The sequence below is a fragment of the Sparus aurata genome, chromosome 7 (genome assembly GCF_900880675.1).
Source record: "Sparus aurata chromosome 7, fSpaAur1.1, whole genome shotgun sequence".
In the NCBI taxonomy this organism is placed as follows: domain Eukaryota; kingdom Metazoa; phylum Chordata; class Actinopteri; order Spariformes; family Sparidae; genus Sparus; species Sparus aurata.
In genome coordinates this window covers 21,692,202-21,719,079 of record NC_044193.1, presented here as the reverse complement: position 1 = coordinate 21,719,079, position 26,878 = coordinate 21,692,202, and the positions used below count along the sequence as shown (strand labels likewise).

General features: G+C 40.8%; 3 protein-coding genes across 14 annotated transcripts in view; 2 read left to right on the top strand and 1 right to left on the bottom strand.

Moving 5' to 3' along the window:
• Positions 1 to 7,280, top strand: part of LOC115585861 (uncharacterized) — an 89,137-nt gene extending 81,857 nt beyond the window's left edge. The window contains exon 7 of the mRNA XM_030424528.1: positions 7,222 to 7,280. Within this exon, the coding sequence (XP_030280388.1) occupies positions 7,222 to 7,280 (59 nt within the window). The remainder of the gene's footprint in view (positions 1 to 7,221) is intronic.
• A 3,481-nt stretch (positions 7,281 to 10,761) lies between these two features.
• On the top strand, positions 10,762 to 18,212 carry LOC115585859 (complement C1q-like protein 2). The gene is made up of 5 exons (XM_030424527.1): positions 10,762 to 10,822; positions 12,516 to 12,599; positions 16,986 to 17,069; positions 17,269 to 17,400; positions 17,511 to 18,212. Exons 1-5 carry the CDS (start codon positions 10,762 to 10,764, stop codon positions 17,786 to 17,788), a joined length of 639 nt encoding a protein of 212 aa, XP_030280387.1. The 3' UTR covers positions 17,789 to 18,212.
• A 2,967-nt stretch (positions 18,213 to 21,179) lies between these two features.
• Positions 21,180 to 26,878, bottom strand: part of prdm16 (PR domain containing 16) — a 186,140-nt gene continuing 180,441 nt past the window's right edge. For 11 of the 12 annotated variants that reach the window (XM_030423124.1, XM_030423129.1, XM_030423126.1 and 8 more), the window contains 3 exons: positions 25,757 to 26,008; positions 25,187 to 25,367; positions 21,180 to 24,694 (listed from right to left, as the gene is read on the bottom strand). In XM_030423124.1, coding sequence (XP_030278984.1) covers positions 24,560 to 24,694; positions 25,187 to 25,367; positions 25,757 to 26,008 — 568 coding nt within the window. In that variant the 3' untranslated portion in view covers positions 21,180 to 24,559. The remainder of the gene's footprint in view (positions 24,695 to 25,186; positions 25,368 to 25,756; positions 26,009 to 26,878) is intronic. The other variant, XM_030423132.1, reaches the window with a different exon arrangement.

The window sequence follows — 26,878 nt, the reverse complement described above, 5'->3', positions numbered from 1 at the left end:
TGCTCATTCCTTCTGCTCGGCTCCAGTCCCATCCTTCTCAGCCCTGTTTATCTGCTCTGTGTCTCTGTTCATTCACACTGAAGCTGTTGCCACAGATTTTTTTATGAGATTAAGGGCTCTATTTTACAACCCTGGTCTTAAAATGAGGTTGGTCAGGAGCAGTGATGGTGGATTACTATTTTGAATCAGCACAAAGCGGCAGCGCCATAGACCAACAAAAAGCTGGTCTGAAGTCAAAAGCGCAGACTGTTTCCTGCTATTCCAAGGATTCATCAGATGCGGCTACACAGGTGGGTTCACCCATTCATACGCTCTGATTTATTGATTTGAGAGGTTGCTTTCAGTTATTGTAAACATTTCCATGAACGCAGTCATGTCACTGTAACATATTGTGGCTCATTTCAACATCAAAACTAAAAGCTGTAGTTAGGAAACGAGTCAGGAGTTTTAAATAATTAGAGGAGTTAATCAGCTGTTGTTCCTCCTGCACAAAAGCGCATGTTAATGTACAAATACACATATGGTTTCTGCTGCTGGAGGATCGCTGCAGGTCATCTCATTAATATTTGAATCATTAAGGAAGTATTTCTCCCCTCTCCTCCCACCCGTTACTGATCAGGATGATTTTTATGACTCGTCCCCCTTGAGTACAAAGAGGGACGCAGCAGCTAGAGAGGGCATATTTTACACATGTTAACCCCCCCACCCACTTGCTCTGAAATTGTTAACTGCTTTAATATAAAACATTATCAGGATTTCTACCTTAAATTTACATCATCTGATCTTTTCTTACATGTTTCTCTCCAACCATAAACTTTACAGACTTACTCAACTTTATCTTTGTTGCAGGTTTTGTCATCACATCTGCTACCACCTGGTCTGTTGGACAATACTCCAAATTATCATTCACAGTTGACACCTCTGTCTGCTTACAGGGTTGTTTGCTTGTCCCTCGGTTATCCTCATAAACCTTGGGTAGTGTGTACTGACATCTGTCAATACCCTCTAGCAGTTGTACTAGATACATACAATCCTGTCCAGTTGAAGCTAATGCCACATAAGTGGATAGTGCAACAGTAGGTTGCTTTTTGGTTTTTCATGAAACGACAGGTCAATTTTCATGTAGTCAGGTAGATTAGGCTTCATACAGCCTCTCTGTATTTTCTGACATTATTCATTATTTTTGCATCATCAATTCAATTTTTGTTCATAAGGTGTGGCTCTAGGTTTACAGTCTTGCAAGTTAAACCTTTCCAGTATTTTCTCCACATATCTCTTTTGTGACATGTTAACACAGTCTTCACTCTGATCAAAGACGGTTTTTCAATTTTCCCAAGTCCATCATCTTGAATCTTGCTGTGAGCATTTCCTTCACAACCTTCAGTGCTTTTTCATCACTGGCAGCAATCATTATCTGTTTCTCTTGTGTAAACACAATTATCAGCATTTTGAGCAGATTTGCAAAAACTGTTTTTCATTCAGATACTCTTGTTATGTTCCGTTCCAGTTTCCGCTTTAACCTACATAGTGACTTTTTCAAGTTTACACCAACCTTTCATCAGTGTCAGATTTCCCCTCCTAACCTTCTGGTTGTCCCATATAAATCTCACAATTTATCTGTGCATGCAGGTAGGCAGTGTTAACGTCCATCTGATGCAGAATCAGGTTTCCCTGTACTGCTTTATACATCAAAACTCTGATGTTAGTGGTAGGGTTAGTCTCCTCATAATCCACACCCACCTTTTGACTATATCCACAGACCATGCTTTGTATTTGTCAGATCCATCAACACTTTCCTTCAGTGTATATACCCATCTACCCCACTTCGTTCTTGCCTTCAGGTAGCTTGGTCAGGGTAAATGTGTCATTCTCTTTTAAGGACTGCATTTCATCATTGATCACCTTAACCACTCTTTTTAGTTAGCTGAGGTCATGGTTCGAATTACGGGGGAGCTAAGGGGAGCTCGGCTCCCCTGACAAGGACCTGGGCTCCCCTGAAAGCCTACTTTGAGACATTTAGGGGGAGCTCCAAAACACTGTTAATTTTTGTGTCACATATAGATTTTGATTTAAAAACCGTTAAAGTTAGGTGGGGAGGATCGGAGCCTCCGCCTCAGCTCCGCTCAGCTTAACATAGTGTAGAGCAGAGATGGACAGAGTACTCGACCCCAGTACTTGAGTAAGAGTACAAATACTACTGGTCAAAATTTACTCCGTTACAAGTAAAAGTAGCTCAGTCAACATGTTACTCGAGTAAGAGTAAAAAAGTACTTGCTTTTAAAGGTACTTAAGTATCCAAAAGTACATGCTTTTAAATTTACTTTAAGTAAAAGTAAGAGTAAGAGTACATTTCTTATTTTTCACATCAATCAATTACTATAATTTTTTCTAAATGAATTTAAGGACCTTTTAACTCTTGTTTCTGATAATTAACTCTTTGAAACCGCCTGCACTGATGTGCTTGCTTTTAGAACCACAATGTTATATAAAGCCTGCAGAAACACCTATAAAAACAAATAAAATGAATGGGATCACAGGAGGACAGCAGATGTTGCAGATGCAGATGTTTATTAACAATCATTAAAACTGTAACCAAATGAACCTGCACCGTCCAACTAACTCTCTATCATTTAGCTAAGTTGGGAACTGGAACCCCCTCAAAGACCAATGTTGTCCTCAGACCACTGGTTGAGAATCACTGCTTTACAAAAAACTACATCTGATGCAGCCATTGTCACGGTTTTGTGTTGACAAACACAGTCGAGAGCGTGGCTACTTTGGTGGTGTCCTTATGGGGAGGGATGACGTATTCCCGCTTTTACGTAGATCCCAGTGGAGAGCGTGCGCTGTGATAGGTTTCCTTCTTTGACAAACACAGCTTGTGTCCAATAGTATTTTCGAAAAAAAAAAAAAAAAAAAAAAGAGCAGACCTGACTCCAGACTTTTTAGCCTTCCTAGAAATTAACTCGAGTAAAAGTAAAAATATTTGTCTTGGAAATGTATTCAAGTAAGAGTAATAAGTACCAAAGAAATCTAATACTCAAGTAAAGTACAAATCCTCTGGATATGTACTTAAGTACAGTACTCAAGTAAATTTACTCTGTTACTGTCCACCACTGGTATAGAATTATGATTAGCTGTGTGCTTTATGTGACTTTCACCCAGCTGGAAGAACAAAGAAAAGATGAAATGAGATGACTGGTCCGCTGTGGCTTTACCAGTGTTCCACTAAGTAAAGTTGCAGTAGGCACCCAACAGTTGCCCTCCTGCCGTCTGTAACTTTATAGGCTACTCAAAAAAAAATGTATAGGCCAAGCAAATTAATAGGGGTATCTGTAATATCAAAAGATTTTGCATAAATAGCGACCTTTTTACTAAATATTGCTTGTTCTGTGGTGTTGGTACGTCAAATCTGATCTCTGCAGGCATCAGATTTGCCTGCAGTGAAAGCGATAATTGACTCACGTCTAAATAGAACTTTCTGCCCTAATTCCATTTCCCCACCCATTGTACCAATCTACAGACAGAAAGGAAACGACAGGGAAGTGAAGGGACAGTCTACGACAGAGAGAGAAAGAGAGAGAGAGAGAAAGAGAGAGAGAGAGAGAACGGCAAATAGCTGTTTCTACATGCCTCCCTACTTTATGGAAAGTCCTCCAGGTAAAAACAAATGTCTGAGTGAGATAATTTTGATTCAAGAACTCTTCTCATTAGTATACATTCACAAAGATCAGATGATAATGTTAATACCTGACACTAGCAGGGCTCTGTAAAACCCATAAAAGTCTTAAAAAGCGCAGCACCATGCGCGGGTGAGCCTTCATAGACAAATTTTTTCCCCTAAGAGTTGGGAGAGAAAATTAATCTCAGTTCTGAGTGAGAAATTGTCCTGTCCTTGTTTTCCAAATAAGATTGTTGAAGCTGCACTCACCCGTTTTTGACATCAGCAATGAAACTAATGACAAGACACGCACAAGAAGTCTATTTCTAAAGTTTCTTAAAGCGAAACTCTCGCCAAAAAGCAACAGAGGCTTTATTTGGGATTGAATATGAGTCAAACATTGTGTAAAAGCATAATTATGACGAAAGAGGCACTTTTAAGATTTACCGTAGTTTCGGTTTTGGGCACATTAATTTTGAACGGGAGTGCTAGGGGCAGGATACGCTAGTATCAAAATCGCTATTTTTAGAACACTAAGAAGGCTCGACACAACATGAAACTTTGCATGTAGCATCACCAGGGTCTCTACTCATGAACAAGAGCATTGAGAACATTGTTTGTGTACACAGAGTTTATGAAAAAGAAGGTTTTTGAACTACTCATGTTAGCTGCTGCACCTCCTGCGCGTCGCCGTCATGGCAGGCAAAAAGTGTTGATCCCTGAGTGCAACCTGACAGGCAGGAGAGTAATGGTGAACCGCTCCCCAAGCGTGCCTGTCAGGTCGCACTCAGGGATCAACACTTTTTGTCTGGCATGACACCCCGACGTCATGATGATGACGTCGGGGTGTTTCCCCTGCGGTTATTTATCAAAATATACACCTGCACCCAGCATTTAAAGGGACCCTGCGGTTAATTGAAACCCGGCTATTATTTGGTAATATACAGTACATTTACACCCCGCTCTGTACGCCAGAACGGCGGCGGCCATGCGCTTCCGCGACTCATTTGCATCCTGGACGCAGAGTGCTGTGTGTCTCCTCTCTGCTCTGACTGCAGGCTGGGACTGCTGCGTGAGGTACTGAGAGACTGACCGCCTGTGAAGGCTTTTGGACGGGGGAGAGACTCACGGCAGCACCCGCTGCTCGTTGAGCACAGTAACTGCGGAGTGATACGTGCTTTCAAGCCAGAGTCTCCAAACACCAAAAAAGTATCCAATAACACCAGTAAAAGTCGCTAGATTTGTCAGTAGTCGCTTTTGACGAAAAAGTCGCCACAAGGATGATTTGTTTGTGTGTTATAATAGTCCAACCACTTGCATTTCGACATGGGGGGAATTTTCGTAATTTCTTTTTTTTTTTTTCTTCAGATTTTTGTTTTCCCTCCCATCCTATAGCCTACTCGCGCCCCCCCGGAGAGTGTCCGCGCCCCCCCAGGGGGGCGGGCCCCACCGGTTGAGAACCACTGCTCTAGAGGGATATCTCTTTTGCTCATGATTTGTCTCATCCGTCTGTGCTTGGCTGTTCTCCTCAGGCTTAGTTACAGGAATCTGGTCCTGAATACTATTTGTCTAAATTTGGCACTGTCTTTGTCTACAGGTTGCCTTATTCCCTTCTTTGAAGATCAAGGTCTCTCAGTTTGCGGTAGAAGAAAAGATATCCTGCGGGTATGAGGGGATATACAACGCCTTTTTCAGCTCTTACTTGTGAAAGTCCTCTGCTGTCGATCAGACAAACCTCGGCGTCTCTTCTGCGCTCCGTTACTCAGACACATCTTGTGCCATCAGCCAACTCCACGCAGTGTCTCTCAGTCATCCAATGTGAGGCCTTTCTTCTTGACATCACGTCCTGGCTGGATTTCTGCGTCTCTGTCACTCACGCTGAATACATACTCCTGGTTGCTCGTCTTCTCGGAAACTATTTTGACGACTTCCCGCTGCTGTTTCTGTCTACATTAGGGTGACCAGACAGTCCCCGATTAGGCCGCCCTGTCCCTGGTTAAAACTGTTCCCGAAAATGTCCCCGATTTGAATAGGAGAGAAAAAACTCCAGTTATTACGGAAGTCAGTCAAACTAACGTTACGTTGCGGTACCCAGAAACAGAATACAAGGCAGAGTTGTTTACTTTTGCTTGCTGAAGACAGAGATAGGCGACCGTGTTAAGGTAAAAAAAATAAAAAGTGCGACTTGAAATTCAAACTTTCTGTCGTAAAATATGCAGACGAAAACTCGGGAGAAGCAGCCGCTAGACGTTTCTCTGTCAACCCCAAGAGAGTGAGAGACTGGCTAAAAAATAAAACGGAGCTTCAGCGTCTGTCCGAGGAGGACAGCAACAGGGCCAGGCTGCCTGCTGGAGGGAGGAAGAAGGCTAGCGAGGAGCCTGAGAAAAACATGCGGGGATGAGTTATCAGCAAACGGGCACGCCACGAGAGAGTGTCCCGCAAAATGATCAGGGCGAAACAAATGTACGCCACCGTGAGTGACAGCAGAGATGAGGTGAGTTATCTGTGAGTGCTGGTCGGCTGAATCGTTTCCTCCACCGCAACAACTTAAGAAGGATGCCAGAGAATTCACAGAGAAGCTGGCGAAGATTGTGACTTTTTCATCCCGCTGAGTGGCATCAAGGCCACTCAGCGTTACCTTACCGACCCCCCCCAGATATTTCATTCACAAAAACAGGGCCTGTGGCAATTATGGACAGCTGTGTTTTTTCCTTTTGGGGGGGGGGGGGGGGCAACTGCAATGAACCAGCTTTGGAGGGGCCCAGCTTGCAAAAGGTTGAGAACCCCTGGTCTATCAAATAAAATCCCAATAAAATACATTTACATTTGTGGTTAAAATGTGACAAAATGTGGAAAAGTTCAAGGGGGGTGAATACTTTTGCAAGGCACTGTATACTCCTAAGATTTTAGCTCCCCTTTTTCCCCACTTCAGATTCCCAGGCAGACTATGATGCTCCCCAAGCTCAACTTACCTACCAAAGAAGCTCCACTTTTTACCTAATTAACCCTGGCTGAAGAAGGGTTTTTGTATAAATCCAGGCTTTCTTTCAATGCCTGGAAGTTTTCCTGATCCTGGACAAACACATATATCATCCACATATGCGGATACAACAACAGGAGGGCTTTGAACGAGTTCTGGTAGAGAGAGACCCCTCAGCTTGATCCTCAGTCTGTGGAGAAAAGGGTTCAATAGCAAAACTATAAAGCTGCCCTGAGATGGAGCATCCTTGCCTTATCCCTCTCCTCACTGGCACAGGGCAGCTCAGCCCTCCTCCCACCTTTACTACACAACGAGCACCACTATACAACAGATTTATCCAGGACATGTATCCCTCCCCAACACCAAACGCCTGTAATGTAGCAAAAAGAAAAGCATGATCAACACGGTCAAAATGCCCAACAGGTCATGTCCCAAAATACTCCACAAATGTTTAAAAAAGTCTGATGGCAAGCCATCTATTCCTGGAGCCTTGCCTGATGCCATCTGAGACATGTTCAGCAGCATTCAGTTCATCCAGTGTTGTGTCCAAACTTCAAGTGTCCTGATCCTCTGGACTCAGCTGATGAAGCCCCTGCAGAAGCTCCCCAGCAGCATCCACACCACAGCTATCCACCCTGAACAAGTCTGTGTAAAAATCTACGAGATGTTTCCTCATCTCTGCTGACTCTGTGGTCACCTTTACATCAGGGAGACAAAGACACACCATTTGATTCCTTACACCTACTGACTTCTCTAAATTAAAGAAGAAGGTGGTCGGTGCTTCCATGTCGTGGAGCTTAGTAAATTAGCCTTGGACTTGAGCTCCTTTAGCTCTCTCCTGCATGAAAGAGTTTAGTTCTTGTCGTTTAGAGAGTAAGACATTGTTATTCTGCTGATCAGTTCGTGGTGGAGGGAGGAAGAAGGCTAGCGAGGAGCTTGAGATAAAAGCAAGTGCTGGTTGGCTTAATCGTTTCCTCCGCCACAACAACTTCACTTGCAGAAGACGTACAACTGTTGCCCAGAAGGATGCCAGAAGATTCACCGAGAAGCTTACGAAGTTTGTGACATTTTTATCCCAGATTTTTGTGTGGAAGGAATTAGCTGCCTTGTCTGTTAAGTGACTGAAACAAATAAACGCCCCGGCTATTATTTGATATTTTATGGTAAGTTGTGTATGAACCCATTTATTTTGTGAGCTTGAACCAGACTTGGCTGTGTGTAGGTTAGGTGAGGTAAAATAAGGATGATTATAGTACAGTGCGTCTGTTTATCAGAATTGATGACATGAACTGAAGCCACAATGCTAATGCCAAACTGTCGCTGCTGTTGGTAAAATTTGAATGTGTGATTAGATAATCATGAGGTGACAATAATATTATTTAATTTTGCTCTGTTGTAGAATAAGACAGTGTAAAGTAAGAGTAATGAGTGAGGGAGAGAGAAGACTAGGAAAATAGCAGAAGAGTGTAAGAGGAAGCAAACTGAGTAAAGGCAGGAGAGAGTAAAGGAGTTATGTGAAAAGGTAAAGTAAAGAGAGTAAGGAGAGAAGAAAGAAGGGTTAAGAAAAGAAAAGCACTTTAGGAGAAGAGTATAAGAAGTGTGACAAGGTGAGGGAAGACAAGCAGACAGGAAGATGACTCTTTGTAAAATACGCAAATGCCATTTTACTGAAAAAATCCAAGAGGAATTTCCATTCATATGCCCCTGTTGCCAAAGGTTTCTTTGTTAAGAAACAAACTTCACTTACTATTGCATCTGTTCAGATTTGCTCATGTTCTCCTCTGCTGTTATTCCACCCAGGCCACAGAGGCTGAGGCTACTGAGGGAGAGGACTGTGGTGGACCTGCTGAACCAGCTGGGTTCACGGATCCAGGCATTTAGACATTTATTCTTGAATTATAATACTACCAAACTACTACTACCTGGACTACTGAAACTTCTTATTGGCTACTCAATTGCTTTAATACACATTAAAAATACACACTAAAATTTAAATACATTAACATGTGATTGCCCCTGCTATTTATTTCATAATGATAACATTTGAATTTTGACCACCGCACTGAAAATGTCCCCGATTTTCATTTCAGAAATCTGGTCACCTTAGTCTACAGGTTGCATCTTGATGTGTCATGCTTTGACACTGACTATACCACTGCTTGTGTTGACATGTCCTTGCTTTGTGTCCTCTCTGAAGCACACTGTGTCCGCAACCTTGTCTCCCTGATCACTGGTACTTGCCTTAGCTGGTCTGGAACTCAGGTGTGCCCGCACTTTCATGACGTTGTCGTCGAATGCCGTTGTGCACATCTTTTTGGTGTCTTCGTAGCTCTGTGGCTTAGTTTTTTATTTGGGCAACGGACACTGCCACTTCTCTATGTGTGACATGAATAGTGAAAAGTTTGAATGACTCTAGAAGTTTCTTCAAAATCATTACAATTAACAGTTTGTTACTTAAAGTTTCTACAGCATTCCTCAGTGCCGCAGCTTTCTCTGCGTGTATAACATAGACCATCACACCCTCACTGTTTGCCTGAAGTGAAGTGAGTTCTGTATACAGGTTTATTATCGAGGCTTCCCTTTGCCGGCCTAATAGTCTCTTATCATCTTTAGTGCCTTACGCCCATCGTCCACAGCTTCTCACATTATCAGTGACAAACTTTTATCAACTTAAAACTGTACTCAACTCCACATCTGCTGCAGCATTTGTCTTCTCATTATCTATTGGTGCTGCTTCCACTTTGTCATTGTCCTCATCTTCGTTGCTACTCTCATCTCTCAAAATGGGATCTTTTATTCTAAGGAAATGAAGACGGCTCAAACACTTCGTCTCCCAAAGTGCATAATGTCTTTCATCTCCGTCAAAAGCTAGTCGAGACCAACAACTAGTCAACCTTTCCACTCTGGGTCTTTCGGCCCTGCCGCATGAGTCAGCGATCCCTCTTCTCATGGTAATAGCATGCTAACTCACCAGACACACGGTACACTGAAACATTTCTTTCGGTGACAAAAACTAAATAACTTTCTCTGGATAGCTCTGGCCTATAACCTGTTATCAAAGCACAGCGTTCCTAACAGTGCTTGTGCGAGACCAAAACTGGGGCATGACAGAAGAATGAAACATCGTGGGCTGTTCTAACTGCAATCCTCACAGGAAAATAACTTTATTAACAACCTCATTCTCCTTTATACAAACACGTCACAGGTGAATTACAGTGCTTCTCATTGGCTTTCAGCTTTTTTCCCACAAAGTTTGTATTTACAGTGTCACCACAATCATGGCCCATTTCCATAATTGAGAGCATATTTTATGTTAAAGGGATATTCCGGTGTTAATTTAATCCATGGTCTAAATCACCGTGAAACTGTGTTAGACTCCCTCTCGAGAGATCAAGTTAGCAGACCGCTAATTTACGGAGTTTTATCAACCTCAGAAATGACTGCACGACAGCAATACATTGCAGTAAATGGGTCCAAATATAAACCGCCACCACAAAGCCACAAATAATGCTCAGAACAGCACCAAACCTATTTGTACCAACAGTACAAATAGGGTCTCAGCACATAGTCCGAGCCAGCTAGGTTCTGGTGGGTGGCGCACGTCAAGTGACATCCACATGAATATCAGGACCCAAGGTTTCCCAGAACATTTCATTGTTACAAGGTGATCAATGTTTTTCACTTCACCTATTAGTCTTGTTAATGTTTTGACTGATGGGTGTACAGGTTCTAATAAATCATTTATCTTTGTGTGCTGTGTTTTCAGTGTTCTGATGACATGCTCCATGTGATCAGTGTTATCAAACTGATGTCCTGCATGTGTCTGTTTTCTGGTCATTTCTGGTAATGATTGATCAGCATCAGACACTATTTAAGACTGAGATGAACACAGAAACTACACAGCAGAACTGAACAGACCGTCACTTTGAGAATGGAGACGACAATGTGTTTTCCTCTGTTGCTGCTGATCTGCTCTCTCGGCACGGTTCAGCTTCAAACAGAGCCTGCCAACCACATTATTCCACTTGGAGATCAAACTGAAGCTGAGAGAAGAGAACCAACAAATACTGCTGACCAACAACAGAGATGTACACAAGACATCCATGCTGTGCTGAGAGAGATGAGCGCCTCATTGGCTGAACAGAGGGTGGAGATGAGGCACTTACAGAGAGAGAAAGAAGGTACAGTAGTATGTAAGGTAGTGAGGGAAGTTATATCGATAAGAGACACTGCTTTGTTATAGGAGGTTTTTGTATAATTTAACACTAAACTGTTTTGCAGTATCACCTACAGGTAAAGTTGAGTCAAAGAAAAGCTCCTGGGAGACTTTATAACGTTCTTCTTAATGTACACAGTGAACTCTGTTTGTACACACAAACTGAGGTCACTGTTACAGTGTCCTACAATATTACAGCTTCTTACACAAAAGGACAGAAACAAAACAAGATCAGCGTGCTCACAGATATTAATCAGCACAAAATACAAAGTACAGTATAGTCTGATGTGTGTGTCTGTAGGTTTGGTCATCACCCAAAGTATTGGACTGATTAAGATGTTTACCTGATGGTGGCCTAGATAAAAAGGTGAGGGATCACAGAGGATGTTACTATTCATCCTGAGGAGAACATGAATGCTGTACCAAACTTCATGACTATAATCAAATAGTTATTGAGACGATTTAGTTGTTGATAAATGTTAACTTAACTGTGTTAATTGAAATCCTGACCTGATGATCACAGTAGATAAAATATAAATATACATTTCAGTGTCAAAGTGGTGGACTGACTGAATGACTGACAGTGACATCTCATAGAGTCATGTAGCTAATGTGGCTACAACAGTAACTCAGAGTTTACAGAAGCTTTCTAAGGAAATTGATGTTGCAGTAAAGACATTCAGGCATTTATTTCATTATTCAAGCTCAAGCAGCGAAACTGAAAGAACTGGAGTTACAGAAGACTGAGGTGGAGAAGCAGAAGACTGAGGTGGACAAACTAAAGCAAGATCTTCAAGGTACTGTGTGGAGAACACTGTAGCCATCATGATGTGTAGAGAGCAATGACAGATAATTCTACATCAAATCTACAAATTAAACACAACAACAATCGAAGCCTTTACATTTATGTTGTGAATGACTTTAAAGTAAAAGTAATGTTACTTCTCATGAACAGTTACTCAGGTAGAAATGAAAGTAGTCATCAAAATAACTACTTGAGTACAAAAGTACTGCTTGAAAAAGTTAATTGAGTAGTTATTGTTTGAAAAGAAAAAAGAAAAAAAACACTGGCACATTTCTGTCTTATATAAAGCGAGTCAGGCTGAAATGTTTCCAACCATAGATGATCTTCATCAGGCGAAGAAGTGAACACACACCTGTATTTATTTTAGACACAATAACAAATCATCTGTGGTAGGACTGATAACAGAGCTCCAGCAGACCTGGGCCCAGCTGCCTCTTAACAGAATGTGCATGAGTGCATGAAATAACAAAAGTAGTGCCTTTGTTTCCAAATGTAACAGAGTAAATGAACAGATTTTTCTCAGAAAATCTACTCAAGGAACTACATTCAAACCTGTTCAGAAAATACAAATTACCCCTAAAAGTAACTCAAGTACATGTAACAGAGTAAATGTAACTAGTTACCTTTGAAATCAGGACACTGAAACACTGAGTAAACACATTACAATTCATTCTGTTGCTGATATCTGAATTCTCCTGACCAGTTTAAGTGTTTTTAACACAATATCTGAATGTTCAATGGCCAAAGCCAACCTTGATGAAGACAGCCATGATGAAATACATGAATCTATCAAACATAGGTGTATGTGTACACAGGTTACAGACAAACATGTCATGTTGTGACTTTTCTCCAGCACAAACAGCAGCGCTGATCTCCATTAAAGCCAGGACTAATGTCACAGAAAACCAGGTGGAGGCTCTAAAGAGAGATGGAGAAGGTAAGACTGAGAACTAAACTAGCAACTCAATATTTCAGTCAAACCTTCGTGTGAAAGCATAATTACGACGAAAGAGGCACTTTTAAGATTTACCGTAGTTTCGGTTTTGGGCACGTTAATTTTGAACGGGAGTGCATGGGGCAAGACATGCTAGCATCAAAATCGCTATTTTTAGAACACTAAGAAGGCTCGACACAACATGAAACTTTGCTCGTAGCATCACCAGGGTCTCTACTCATGAACACAAGCATTGAGAACATTGTTAGTGTACACAGAGTTTATGAAAAAGAAGGTTTTTGAACTACTCACGTTAGCTGCTGCACCTCCTGCGCGTTGCCGTCATGGCAGGCAAAAAGTGTTGATCCCCGAGTGCGACCTGACAGGCACGTTTGAGGAGCGGTTCACCATTACTCTCCTGCCTGTCAGGTCACATTCGGGGATCAACACTTTTTGTCTGGCATGACAGCGACGCGCAGGAGTGCAGCAGCTAACGTGAGTAGTTCAAAAACCTTCTTTTTCATAAACTCTGTGTACACAAACAATGTTCTCAATGCTCTTGTTCATGAGTAGAGACCCTAGTGATGCTACGAGCAAAGTTTCATGTTGTGTCGAGCCTTCTTAGTGTTATAAAAATAGCGATTTTGATGCTAGCATGTCTTGCCCCATGCACACCCGTTCAAAATTAACTTGCCCAAAACCGAAACTACGGTAAATCTTAAAAGTGCCTCTTTCGTCGTAATTATGCTTTCACACGAAGGTTTGACTCATATTCAATCCCAAATAAAGCCTCTGTTGCTTTTTGGCGAGAGTTTCGCTTTAACACATTAATCGCGCGTTAACGTGCTGGTCCTGATATCCTGAGAGTAGTCAATACATTATGTCAATACATTATGTATTCAGAAAAAGGAACGAAAATAATCGAACCTCTGTGGCAGCTGTAGGACTGAGAAAAATCCTTGCCTTCATGTCTCGTTCAGCGCCATAGAGAGAAACGTAGTACGGCGCAGTACGATAGACAGCTGGCCTCACGATGTGTGCTGGTGTCAACATGGAGTGTTTTATGTTGAAAAGTAACCGGATGTAGTTTGTTATTTTGGCGCTTGACTTCCTGTCTGCTCCGTGCTAAATTCAGCTGAATTGCTGCGTCTTGCTCCGGCATCTCCTTCTCCCAGCTGAGTCCCACTAAGGCTACGTTCACACTGCAGGTCTTAATGCACAATTCCGATTTATTGCTCAAATCCGATTTTTTGTTTGGCTGTTCACATTACCTCTTTAAATGCGGCCTGTCTACGGATTGCTGTGTGAACAGCTCACGCTCCTGAAGTGACCCGCATGCACAGTCGATCATTGATGACATCATGCCACAGCGGTGTTTACGGAAGCGAAAATGTCAACGGCAACCGGTAACGTGGGACTGTATGGCTTAATGCTAAAAACAGTGTGTGGCGGCAGCCGGCAAATTTGTGAGTGGGTGATATCACGAAGGAGGAAGAGGAGAAAGAAAATTCATATTTTAATGATGGCTCTATGCGGAGCAATAGCGGCAACATCCGTACAGAGGAGTATTTGGATGCGGCGTCTTACTTATGAGGTCTAAAACCTCACTGTCCCTCCACTGGCCACCTGCTTCAATGCTGTCCTCCATGTTTGTTTTGATTATGTTCGTGGCTCCCGCTCGCTCCCGCCTGTGGCACACTTTTTTTTCAATCAACTTTATTTGTCATTCATTTACAAAACAGTGCAGCGCAGGTCAGAATGACGTCAAAGTCGCATTAAATGCGACCTGGCTGTTCAGATTGCGGTCGCATCCAAAAAAATCCGATACGTATCCGATTCAGTACCACATTTAAATGTGGCCTGAATCTGATTAGAAAATGTCAGATTCAATGCGACTTGCGCTGTTCACACTGTCAAAAGCAAATCAGATATGGGTCACATATGAGCGAAAAAATCGGATTCAGGTCACTTGTAACTGCAGTGTGAACGTAGCCTAACAGATGCGCGTTCAAGTTTGTGGGGGAGTGGCTTTGGACGGAGCACTGACGGGATGGGGAGGGGGGGTAAGACTTAGAGGAGGTGCCACTTTCAAATCTTGATCGCTCTCCAGGATTGTAGACCCTAGCTTTAACGCTCGGTATTACAGTTTTTCTCAATTGTTTACACACAAAAACTGGTACTTGAGACAAAATGACCACAACATGTAACTGATGCACCAACCCCCTGGACCAATTCTGCTATACTACAAGCACAATTCCTGCTTTACACTCAAATTGCAGTTTTTCGAAAGACTACACACAATTCCCTGCATTTGGTACAATTTTCATAAAGAAAATCTCTTGTTTTCACAAGGAACACACTGTCATTCAAAATTCAAAAGTTAATTGTCTTACTATGCACACTGACTCATTACATGGGCAAACACCTGGACACTCTACACAACACACTCATTCCACCAGATCAGCTCAGGTACGTTGTCATTTGGGACAACGTAAGTTTCCACTGGGCTGCTCTGGTTCGTAACTGGTTCACTGCCCACCCACGCTTTATAGTTGTTTATCTCCCTCCATATTCTCCATCCCTCAGTCCTATTGAGAATTTTTTTTCTGTCTGGAGATGGAAAGTGTATGACCGAAATCCACAAATGCGTATACCCCTTCTCCAACCTATGGAACTGGATATAGCAGTTGGTGCTTGTCATGGCTGGATTCACCATGCTAAGCGATGTTTCTCTTGCTGCTTGGCCAGGGAAAACATGGCTTGTGATGTGGATGAGGTGCTGTGGCCAGACCGAAACAGAGGAGAGCATGCTGCACAGTTTTTTTTTGTTGTTTTTTTTTACTGTAACTGTGTACAGTAAATTCTTCTGTTGTTTTGTATGTAGATCGTATATTGTTGTATATGCACTTTGTGTTGGTTGGGATGTACACTGTGTACATTGTTTTGTGGGAAAAATAAAATATATCTGTTACCATGTATTTGTGTGTTCTGAGTATAAAAACAATATTCTCAAATATTTTACAACACACTTATGTATGTACTGACTGTAGTAAGTGTAACTGAACAAAAAAGGCCTAAGTCATTATGATGAATGAAGAAGAAGTGTTTTCCATTCATCATAGTGTTTTACATTGAGCACATCAGTGTTCAACTGGTTCTTATAAATGTCTATTCATTTGATGGTTTGTGTGTGTCATTTGAAAACAAAATACCATTTTGAGAAGAAATAACATTGTTTTGAATCTCAAGTTTCATTTTGCAGGAGAATTGAGGTGTTTTGCCCATTGTGTGTGTGATTTTTGATTTGTGTGTAGAGTCCTGAGAGTATGAGGCATGCTTTCAGAAAATGTGTGTAAACAATCGAGAAAAACTGTAAAAAAAAAAAAAGGAGCGTGCATTGTTTGAATTACGGCCGTCAGTGGCACCTGTAGTCTTGATCCAGAGGGCGGCAGAAGAATAAGAAAGGGAATCAAAAGAAGAAGAAGCAGGGTTGGGCCAGATGGTTCGGTCGATAGGACAAAAGTTATCTGCACGTACTGTCGACATGAAATGAGTTACCATTGAAGTACAGCGAGTCTCAAATATCATTTGCAAACCAAACACTTGGCAGATGCAGAGAGCCCAACGCCCCTCGATAGGACAAAAGTTATCTGCACGTACTGTCGACATGAAATGAGTTACCATTGAAGTACAGCGAGTCTCAAATATCATTTGCAAACCAAACACTTGGCAGATGCAGAGAGCCCAACGCCCCCCCTCGCCCCAGATAAAAAATGTCCAGATAAAAAAAAAGCAGACATCACCATGTTTTGATCCCATTTAGGGTGAGGAGATATTTTTTGAGCCTTTTATTTTCCTGCATGATTTACAGTGTTGAATAAACATTTTCATAAAGCAAGCATATTTGCCCTTTCTTATGTTGTTAAAAGTATTAAGAACATGAAAAAAATACATCAAGGTACATTTAGAACAAAAAGAAATGTGCCCAAAAAATTGCGATTCATTTGCAATTAATCGCGAGTTAACTATGGACAAAATGCAATTAATCGCGATTTTAAAAATTAATTGTTTGACAGCCCTTAAAATGTCTTAACATTTCATCTTTCATTTTCAGCACAGACAGCTAAGCTGACAGAACTGGAGCTGTACAAGACTGAGGTGGACAAGCTGAAGCAGCAGCTACAAGGTAATGACCAATAGTTTTATATGTTTAAATGACAAATCAGAGACACGCACACTGTCATGAAAACAGTGATAATTAAATATTTTTCATCATCAAAGACTGTTTCAATTGGAGACACATTTGCCACATTCTGATTAATTTCACTCTTGGCTTTGGCTAAATCTTTCATTATAGATATTACATGTCATGATGTGACTTTTCTCCAGCACAAACAGCAGAGCTGATCTCCATTAAAGCCAGGACGAATGTCACAGAAAACCAGGTGGAGGCTCTAAAGAGAGATGGAGAAGGTAAGACTGAGAACTAAACCAGCAACTCAATATTCAAACAGATTAGTTCTCATAATATTTGTCTAAAGTAAAACCTTATCTGATGTCAATAGCACAAAAACACTAAGAATAATATGTTCCTTTAGATAACTTTATTTTGAAACATGCTCATCGTTGCTGTAACATCAGTCACTTTATAACAAGTATGTTTCTCTCTCAGTCAAACAGGTGGCTTTCTCAGCTTCACTGTTGGCTTCAGGCTCTGGATATATTGGACCATTTAACACACACACTCTTCTGGTCTTCAGACATGTTGTGACTAACATTGGAAACGCCTACAACCCAAACACAGGTACTCAAAGTCACAAAATCAAATAATTTATTTGATTTTTTTGGTATGTTGACATCAACCTGGTTGACAGATGTTGCAGCAGTTGATTCTTTGTTTAAAATGTCCCACAGGTTTTTTCACTGCACCAGTGAGAGGAGCCTACCACTTTGAGTTCTACATGTATGGACATGCTTCACATCAATCAGGCGCTGTGTTGGTCAAGAACGGAGAACATATTTGTAATGCATATGAACATCAGCCGTCCAGTGCTGCAAGTTCTTCCAATGGTGTCACGTTGCTTCTAGAGGTCGGAGATGTTGTGTATATGCGTCAGTGGCATCACTCAAGGCTATTTGACAATGAAAATCATCATATCACCTTCAGTGGTCATCTGCTTTTCACCATGTGAGCAGGAAACACTCCTTTTTCTTTAACTGTATGAAAACCTGCCCACACTGTAGTGTGTATCACTACTTCTTGATAGATGTGTCATTTCTTTCTCTTTTATATGACAGCTGATTGACAACAACAACAATCTTTTTGGTCAGAAAAAGTTTATGAATTTTTTATTTGCATGTCTTTTCTTATTTACTCCAAAATGAACAGTGATGGACAGCTAGAGAAGTTGAAGTGAACTAATTTGTGAGAAACGTGGAGATGTTTGCTTTTTCTTAACTATCTGAATATGTTGACATATAGCATTATCGTATTTTGTTATGGTTATGAAGGCTGGATCACAAATGTTTGCAGCAACAGTCATTTGTATGTATGTACTAGTAACTTTTTTATTATTGTATTCTTGTGCATTTGAATAAAAATATGAAGATATCATTGCATTACTGTCTGTGTCTTTTCTTCAACAAGATCTTTCTTTCAGATGAAATATCCTCTTATTGTGAGCAGAAGAGCAAATAAATGTGTCTTATCAGTTTGGACGTACAGAATTTAAGATTCACCAAAAGCAATTTTTGATTAGACAACTGTTAAACCCACTACTCAAACATACATTTTACTTTTATATGGATAGTGAGGAATTATATTGTGACTGAAACTGATTTTGTTGTCATCAATGAATTTATAGTGACCAGATTATTCAGTACACACAGTAGCTGTATAAAGATCACCATGTTTTTTTTAAACTATTATCTTCCTGGAATATTTCTTTCTGTCTGTTAATTCACATTCACATCTTAAACAGCTGTTGTCACAGATGTTGATGGGATTAAAGCTCAATCAGCAGTCACTCTGATCTATTTTCTAATCTGCAGCTCAACACTTTGTCATATTATGACTTAATGTTTCAGCACTTGTCTTTGGTTTTGGACGACTCGTTCATTTCAGTCAAGAAAAAATGTGGCGGTGCTGAAAATGACATAAATTAACATTGTGTTGTTGCTTTTCAAGAGTCAGACTTTAAAACCACGCTGGATTTATTCAGTAAGTAAAGAGAGAAAACTCTCATCTGTAATGAGTCATTTGATCTCAGCTGATGAACATCCTGATGGAGGTCACTACATCTGACTGTGTCATTAATGTTTGAACAGGTCGGGATGATAATCTTTAGTTTGCTACTCATTCAATGACTTTTTTTTTTCGCAAAATAATGTTCAGTATTTACAAACTTAAACTTAATTGACATTACCAATAATATTGATCTGTTGCTGTCTTTCTCTGCCTTTTTCAGCCATGATGTGACACTGATTTTAATTTTTGAGTATCCACCTTGGAGTAAATAAAATATGTTTGTAACTAAAATGACACAGTAAGATTTCCTGTGTTAGTGAAATACACAACACTGAGCCAGATATTAAAATAAACTCTTTGAATTTTGGTGAACTGATTATTCAAGTACTGGGAGCTACATTCAAACATACAGCTACTAATAAATCATTTACGTTTGAGTGCTGTGTTTTCAGTGTCATTTTCCTGATGTCATGCTCAACATAATCAGTGTTATCAACCAAATCTCCTGCACATGTCTCATATAATATTTCTGGTAATTTTTGATCAGCATGAGACACTATTTAAGGCTGAGATGAACACAGAAACTGTGTTTTTTAACAATATGACTTGCTGGCAATGATGAGTCAAAGAAAAGATTAAACTTCATAGAGTTCTTCTAAATATGTGTGTCAACTTAGGAACAGCAACAACAGTTTTGGTCAGATTTGTATAATGATGTAACACTGAACTGTTTTGCAGTATGACCTGCAGGTAAAGATGAGTCAAAGAAAAGCTCCTGGGAGACTTTATAACGTTCTTCTTAATGTACACAGTGTGTCAGTTTAACAACAGCAACAGAATGTTCTCAGTCTATAAATCCTTGTCTTCTACACCTTTTAAACTCTTTTCTTTTTAAACTACAGCATCAAACTGAGGTCACTGTTAGTGTCCTACAATATTACAGCTTCATACACAATTGAAGGACAGGAACAAAACAAGACCAGCGTCTCACAGATATTATTCAGCACAATTACAAAGTACAGTATAGTCTGATGTGTACATCTGTAGGTTTGGTCATAAACCAAAGTACTGGACTGATTAAGATGCTTACCTGATGGTGGCCTAGATAAAAAGGTGAGGGATCACAGAGGATGTTACTATTTATCCCGAGGAAAACATGAATGTCTGTACCAAACTTCGTGACTATCATCAAACAGTTATTGAGATGTTTTAGTTGGAAAGACACTTACCCACAAATGTTAACTTAATTTTGTTAATTGAAATCCTGATCTGATGATCACAGTAGATGAAATAGAAATATAAATTTCATCTATCCAATAGTTATTATATGAACGTTCAATAAGTCAAGAACGGGGACAAAATCTTTGTTGCATATGAGCATCAGCCGTCCTATTTTGGGAAATCTTCTATTGGCGTCACGCTGCTTATAGAGGTCAGAGATGTTCTGTCTGTCCATCTGCTGACTAACTAAAGGGTGTTTGACAATGAAAATAATCATAGCACATTCAGTGGTCATCTGATTTTAACCCTATGAGCAGGAAACACTCTTTTTTCGTCAGCTACAGCAGTGTGTCAGAACACACAGTAGCTGTATTTTGATATCTACTTTTGTAATGTCTGTCTAATATTTCCTCTTCCCTGCCACCTCACATTCAGATTTTAAAACACTCTCGGTCACTGTGATCCATTTTCTGCTCAGAAGTCTATACTTTGTCATGTAATGACTGTTTGACTTAGCACCCGTCTGTATTTATTCCTTCTTATATTGTAAAATGTTCTTGAGGGTAACACTCAGGGTATTGTGATGTCTTCAAGTGCTCATTATGAGCACTTTCTGTACTTCTGTTGTGGGCTGTGAATGATCTGCATTCATTAACTTTTACCTACCTGATCACCTGGAAATTTGCAGCAAACCTTTAAGAAGCCTTTCTCATCATGAGACATAAGTGTCTTTTATTTCATTGTTCTAATTTCTTATTCTCATGGCAGCCCTTTTAGCTGGTTCAGTTTGTCTATGTATACTCTATCTGTCCCTACTGGTCAAACCATCTATACATAAAGAAATCACTATGTATAAATTACTATTTTTCTAAATGCTCGTTGCTTGATTAAAGACTTAATTGAACGATTAAAACGATTAATTGACAAAGTGTTTCAGCTGTCCATTCATAATGAATGAGACACCGGGATGGAAACCACTTGAGTTGTATTTCACTGATCATTCTCTTTACACACACACACACACACACACACACACACACACACACACACATACACACACACACACACACACACACACACACACACACACACACACACACACAGTGGACATCTCATTTAAAAAGCACACAGGTTTTATTGCATATCAATTTCATGTATAAATTCTTCATAGCATTGGAAAGATTACATTTGGTATACATTGCTATTCTACAGAATTAACATCAGAGTCATATCTTTTCAATGAAATTTCTCTAAAGTACATCTTCAATAATCACAAGCATCAAAAGAACTGCAATTTCAGAATTGTTCAATATTATTCTACAATCCTTTATTGTTTTTCATTATGTCGTGTCCCACAAGTCTTTTCTATGTCTTTCAGAGCCACCTGTAAGGCAGTCAAGAACTTGAAGTCAAACCTACTAACCTAACCACATGTACAATAAGTGCATCTACGGATTTCTTTTTTCTTTTCTTTTTTTTTTTCTCGCATTTTTTGATTTGATACACATTTCACAAATGGACATCATTATGACTGCTAAACACGTCATGCACAATATCTTTTTTTTTTGTTTGTTTTCAATAAACATAACAGAGGCGATATACAACTCAGATTCAAACAAAACAAGCACCATCCATTTAAACCCATATTTTTCAATGATTTTTTTTTCTTCAGACAAATGCATCATTGTTTTTCATTCTTTAAAATACTATACAGTTCAAAAGAAACAATATGTATATTTTTTTTACTTTCTCCTGTAACAGTGGGGGGAAAACAGCAACCATGTTCGATTATGCTGAAATACATTTCAGCGACCATCTGCCAGAATACTTTCTGAAGTTGGCAGAATGGAATACTTCAATGCCTTCGATTCCTTTGCTTTACACAGCGCGTACTTATTACAGTAGTCCATGACATGAATTACTACATATAGTCAACCTAAAAACTTAACAACCCAAGTCTTTACATTTTATAACCACGAGTTGGAAAACAACGTGTTTACCATGAATGAAATCTCATTCAGTAGAATTATAAAAAAAACAAAGACTTCTGTCTTTAGAAAAATGAGATGATGCATCAGTCCTCGCATCACACCACCACCTGCTGTGGTGAAGAAAAATTACAGTGCTTCTGTTTCCGATTTTTCTTATCCCTCCATGTCAAGCATGAGCTGCTCCGTCTACTGAAAGTGAAACTAGTCTAATCTATCCGTGATCGTAGTTCTAGAGACCTAAGCCTGATCAATTTATGGCTTGGACCCATATTGGTTTAAGTACTAGTTTGAAAATACAGCATCAGGCCTAGTTCTGAAAGTCCCAGTACGCAGGGAGGATCAAGGCAACAATGATCAACAATGCTCACCCTCCCTGCCTCCTGCAGCTATCTACAGTTATCTACAGTAAATGACTCGTGCCCTCCACGGCACAGCTACCTTGTAGACCACATGGAATGAGTTTTCAGTATGATCTCACAAGACGAACAGGGAATATCAAGTTCAATTCATGATCAAGTGTTTTCTGTTTTCCCTGTCCAGAGTAGACATTTTTTCTTTTTTTTTACATGTGTTGGAAGGACCGACCAGCAGAATTATGACACCCATGATGACACTCTGTGGTTAACTTTGCTCTTGTTTTTTGGTTTCATCAGTCCTTGCCTTCCTTCTTGCGCAAATAGCGAATTTGTCACTTCAATGCAGCAAAAACCAGATTTTCATGCAGTTTTGACTGTGTGTTTTCAACTTTTGGACCATGTCATACAGGACAACTACTTTTAAAGGGATTATTTATTGGTTACACTACATGTATCGGATGAAAAACAAAGGGAAAGGGGAGCTTGATGTGGTGGAAACTAGTCAGATTCAATAGCGACAATGTAATGCCCCTTTTCTGACGTTCATAGTGAGAGCTGTCCAAGTCTGCTCCCGCCATTATAACCCTCGAGCCAATTTGCACGCCAATTTGAACAAGACACATTCAGCATACTGGGTAAAATGGTTGAACTGAAACAAGAAAAAACAAGAAAAAACAAGAAAATCTAAACACTGCAGGACGTTACAATGCCAAATAGGACCTAATAACTAACTACAGCTACCTTCCACTATAAATAAACAACTATTAATTTCATGGGTTCTTTCCATTTTGGCACACTAACGCATCAATACCAGAGATTCAGAATCTCCCTCACGCTCTGACAGGCGTTCATTCCTTCAGCAACAAGAAAAGAGGGATAAAATGACTTATCTTCATTATCACCCCTCCAGTCATGACAAAACAACCAAAAAATAAATACATACACACACTTCTGAAATCAAATTTATAAGAGCGTAATAAGAAAAGAACACAAAAAAAAACTATGACAGCAAAGGCGAGCCCCTTGGAAATGAAATGATTGTCAGAGAACAAAACATTTTCTATGGGTTATTTGGCACAAACCACTCTTGCTATGAACATCTAGGTTATTTTGTACACCATATGACAATATCATACAAATTTGGTCCTTCTCTAAAATAATTATATTAACAATTTTAGCACTGTGGTGCCTACAAAGAAACAATACTGTGGTATCTAAGAGGACAGAAAGTAAATAAAATTAACAAATGACGATGAAATAAACAAGCAGAGAAAGACTTTCCTCATTTTTCGATTTCAATTCATTTTCAGCGTGATCACATTGGGGAACCAATCACGATGGCTAGTGTCCCAAATAGCTCATTAAAATCACCAGTTGCCATGCACATTTGAACATCATTCTCCATGTAATCATTCCAAAAAAAAAAAAAATCAACAGTCTACTGGAACTGTTCATTTCCTCAAGTAACATTTAGTGTGGTGCTATCGTTGATTCTGCAGTTAGAACTGAAACAAGATCAGTAAATGAGTCGCCCATGATCGATGGGGGAAACCTGGAGACAATAGTGCACGAGCCCACTATGTTCCTGGTGAAACAGCACCACCTTGTGGACATGCAGTGCTGATGCAGTGCTGATGCTGCAGTGCTTATAGTAGGTGGTGTACACAGACTTTAGAGACATACTAGTCATTAAGTGTCTTTATGAGAGCCTTCCGTAGGGTCTCTGTGGTGGTGGGGGGGGGGGGGGGGGGCCTTGTGGACGTGGGGAGGATCGGAGTAATGCAGAGTTTCAATGCTGTTGAGAAGCATTCATCATGTCCTTCACATCAACAGGAGCTTAGCAGTGCTTTCTCTTTGACAGAGTCTTGCGAGATGCCTCGAGACAGTCTCTCCCTCCTCTCTCACTCACTAACACACTCACACACACACACACGCACACACACACACACACACACACACACAAGTGAACACACATATCCACACAGACATATTCTCTCTATCTTGAATGAACGTGACACTGAATTCTTCTCCAGCCGCCGTGACTTCTCAGTACTCATGTCCACATGTCAGTCTCTTGCTTCTGTCTATCCTCTTCCTCCCACTTCCACTCTCTCTCTCTCTCTCTCTCTCTTTCTCTCTCTCTCTCGTCTAGATGTGGTTGAGCGGGTGAAAGCTGCTCGTCTCAGACGGTCCACCTCCCATGCTCAGCCAAGCGTCCAGAGAGTTCTGGGAGGGCCCATGCAAAGGGTTGTTCTCCGAGAGAGACAGCATCATTGCATAAGCCTGCGGGAGAAGACAGATGACTTTTAACAAGAGGAAACTGCACAGTTTCTCATTCTTAGTAACATTTCCTTCCGTCCAATGACCTGTTAAGAATCAAAAGGACGATTCTAGTTTATTAGGTCTCATTTCTGTTACTTTACGTTCTTCGTAGTGATGCTGCCATGTTCCTAGATCTCAAGTTGTGATACACCATATTATCCTTTAAATTCATGACACTATACCATGTAATTACGTTTCTTTATACTGTTTTGAGACTGGAGATAAGAAAGAGCAGTTAAAGGCAATGTTAGTAGGTTAAGTGAAAGGAAAAGACATGATTGGGCAGGACAAGAGGCACTTTTAAGATACGGAATCAGCTATCAGGAACCTGAATATGTGAAAGGGTCCCTCTCATCTCTCTATCAATCAGCTTTGTTCCCTTCCTCCTGTGTTATCAGAGCGTCTTTCCTGTCCCTCCCTCTTTTAGCGGTCATCCAAAAGCCAGTCACATACCTGGGTTTTAGCCTGTCTGTACAAAGTCTCTTTCAATGCCTCCGACTCTAGTGAAGTGTTAAAAATGTCTTTAACGTCAAAGGGTTGCTCGCCACTCGCTGCTTTACGTAACCCCTCCAGGCTCTTAGGAAAGCTGGGCAGACCCTCCAGGTCCAGGAGAGAGCCCTCCTCCTCTATACACCTGCACACCGAGGGATGGATGGACCGACGGGTGGCAGAAATGGGGCAGTGTGGATGGGTCGGTTGGGGAGGGATGGATGGAAAGTTAATGCGATGGAAGGCGGAAGGACAAGGAGAAAGTTTAGGTGAAAGGAAACATGAAGAGAAGAGAAAAGGAGACGTACATTTAATAAAAGGACGAAGAGGAAAAAGGAGAGAAGAGAAGGAGCAGAAGCTGACCTCACAAGCTGACCTTTTTGAGTGTCTGTAAAGGGAATCTATTTGTTCAGTCTTTGTTTTACTTCTGTCTCTCCTGCTCAGTATACAGTGCTGTTTAGTATTAGCACGAGTTATAAAGACAGAGGGTAAAACAGGCAGTTTCGGTTAATCATATTATTATAGGTGGTTTACCTGCGAGTGTGTTCATAGCTCATAGCCAATGGAGCCGACTCTTCCTCCTCCTCGTCCTCCTCGTACACTCCTGTTGTGACGGGAGACGGGGACTCGGGCGCCTCGTCGTGAGACTTCTCTGTCAGACTGCCTTCCTCCTCCTCCTCATCGTCGCCTTCCACTTCCTCTTCCTCCTCCTCCAGACCCTGCAGCCCTAGCTTGGAGTTGGACAAACTGTGGCTGGGTGGGCGATCCTCCTCAGCTTGTTCTGATCTGCAGGGAGGGGGTCAAAGGTCAAAGAAGAGAGGAAGTGTCACTAATGTTGGGAACTGTTTCTGAGGCCACTGCCTTCTTCTTCATGTGTTTTTGACATTTTAAGTATATGAAACGGCACATGTGAAGTCACTTGTGTGTCTTATCTGTCGTTCAATTAGAAAGCAAAAACAATGTATGAAATTGTAAATAACAAAAACACAAAATAAAAAACAAAACAAACAAACATAAGTGATACAATGGTGGTTGGCATTGCTGCCTCACTGTTTTAAATCCTATATGGATGTCCAATAAAAGAAAAAGAGACAGGAAACAAGTTTTGCTCTAATAGGACAGATGGAAAGAAAAAAACAGATTTACAGACAAAGGGATGAGATCTGGCAGTACCCCAACCTCATTTGCAACTTGATGCTTTTTTAATTGTTTACCGGCACTGATCTAAAAGTGAGAGGGATTTTTTCTCTGAGCGGTGTGTCCAGACCGGAGCTGGGTGGTTGTTCCACCGTTTCCCGACCATTTCAAAACATGACTCATCAAAGGCAGAGGGAGAAACATAAATAATCTGTTGACAGCATGCACAGTCCAACTCCAGAGTCCACACAAACAACATGGGTGCTGACAGTGTGCCCGCGGCGCCTTTCAAACGGCCCGCGCATGATTAATTGGCGAGCTCCTCAGACATAGAGCAGGAGATGGCCCGCTTCAGACCGGTTCCCCCACACTCCGTAATAGTGGAACATACTTTGTGTGACTGAAAGAAGACGATGGCTGATCTGCAAACAGGCTATCAGCACGCCACCATTACGACCTGCCATCTGTACATTTTCCAGCCAGCACCCCGACTCCCCCCCTCCCTCCATCACCCCCAGA

Coding starts and splice junctions, on each gene's coding strand:
- LOC115585859 (XM_030424527.1), top strand. CDS start 10,762: ATGAGCGCCTCATTGGCTGAACAGAGGGTGGAGATGAGGCACTTACAG. Junction 12,600..16,985: donor TCTAAAGAGAGATGGAGAAG/GTAAGACTGAGA, acceptor ACTTTTCTCCAG/CACAAACAGCAGAGCTGATC. Junction 17,401..17,510: donor CGCCTACAACCCAAACACAG/GTACTCAAAGTC, acceptor AATGTCCCACAG/GTTTTTTCACTGCACCAGTG.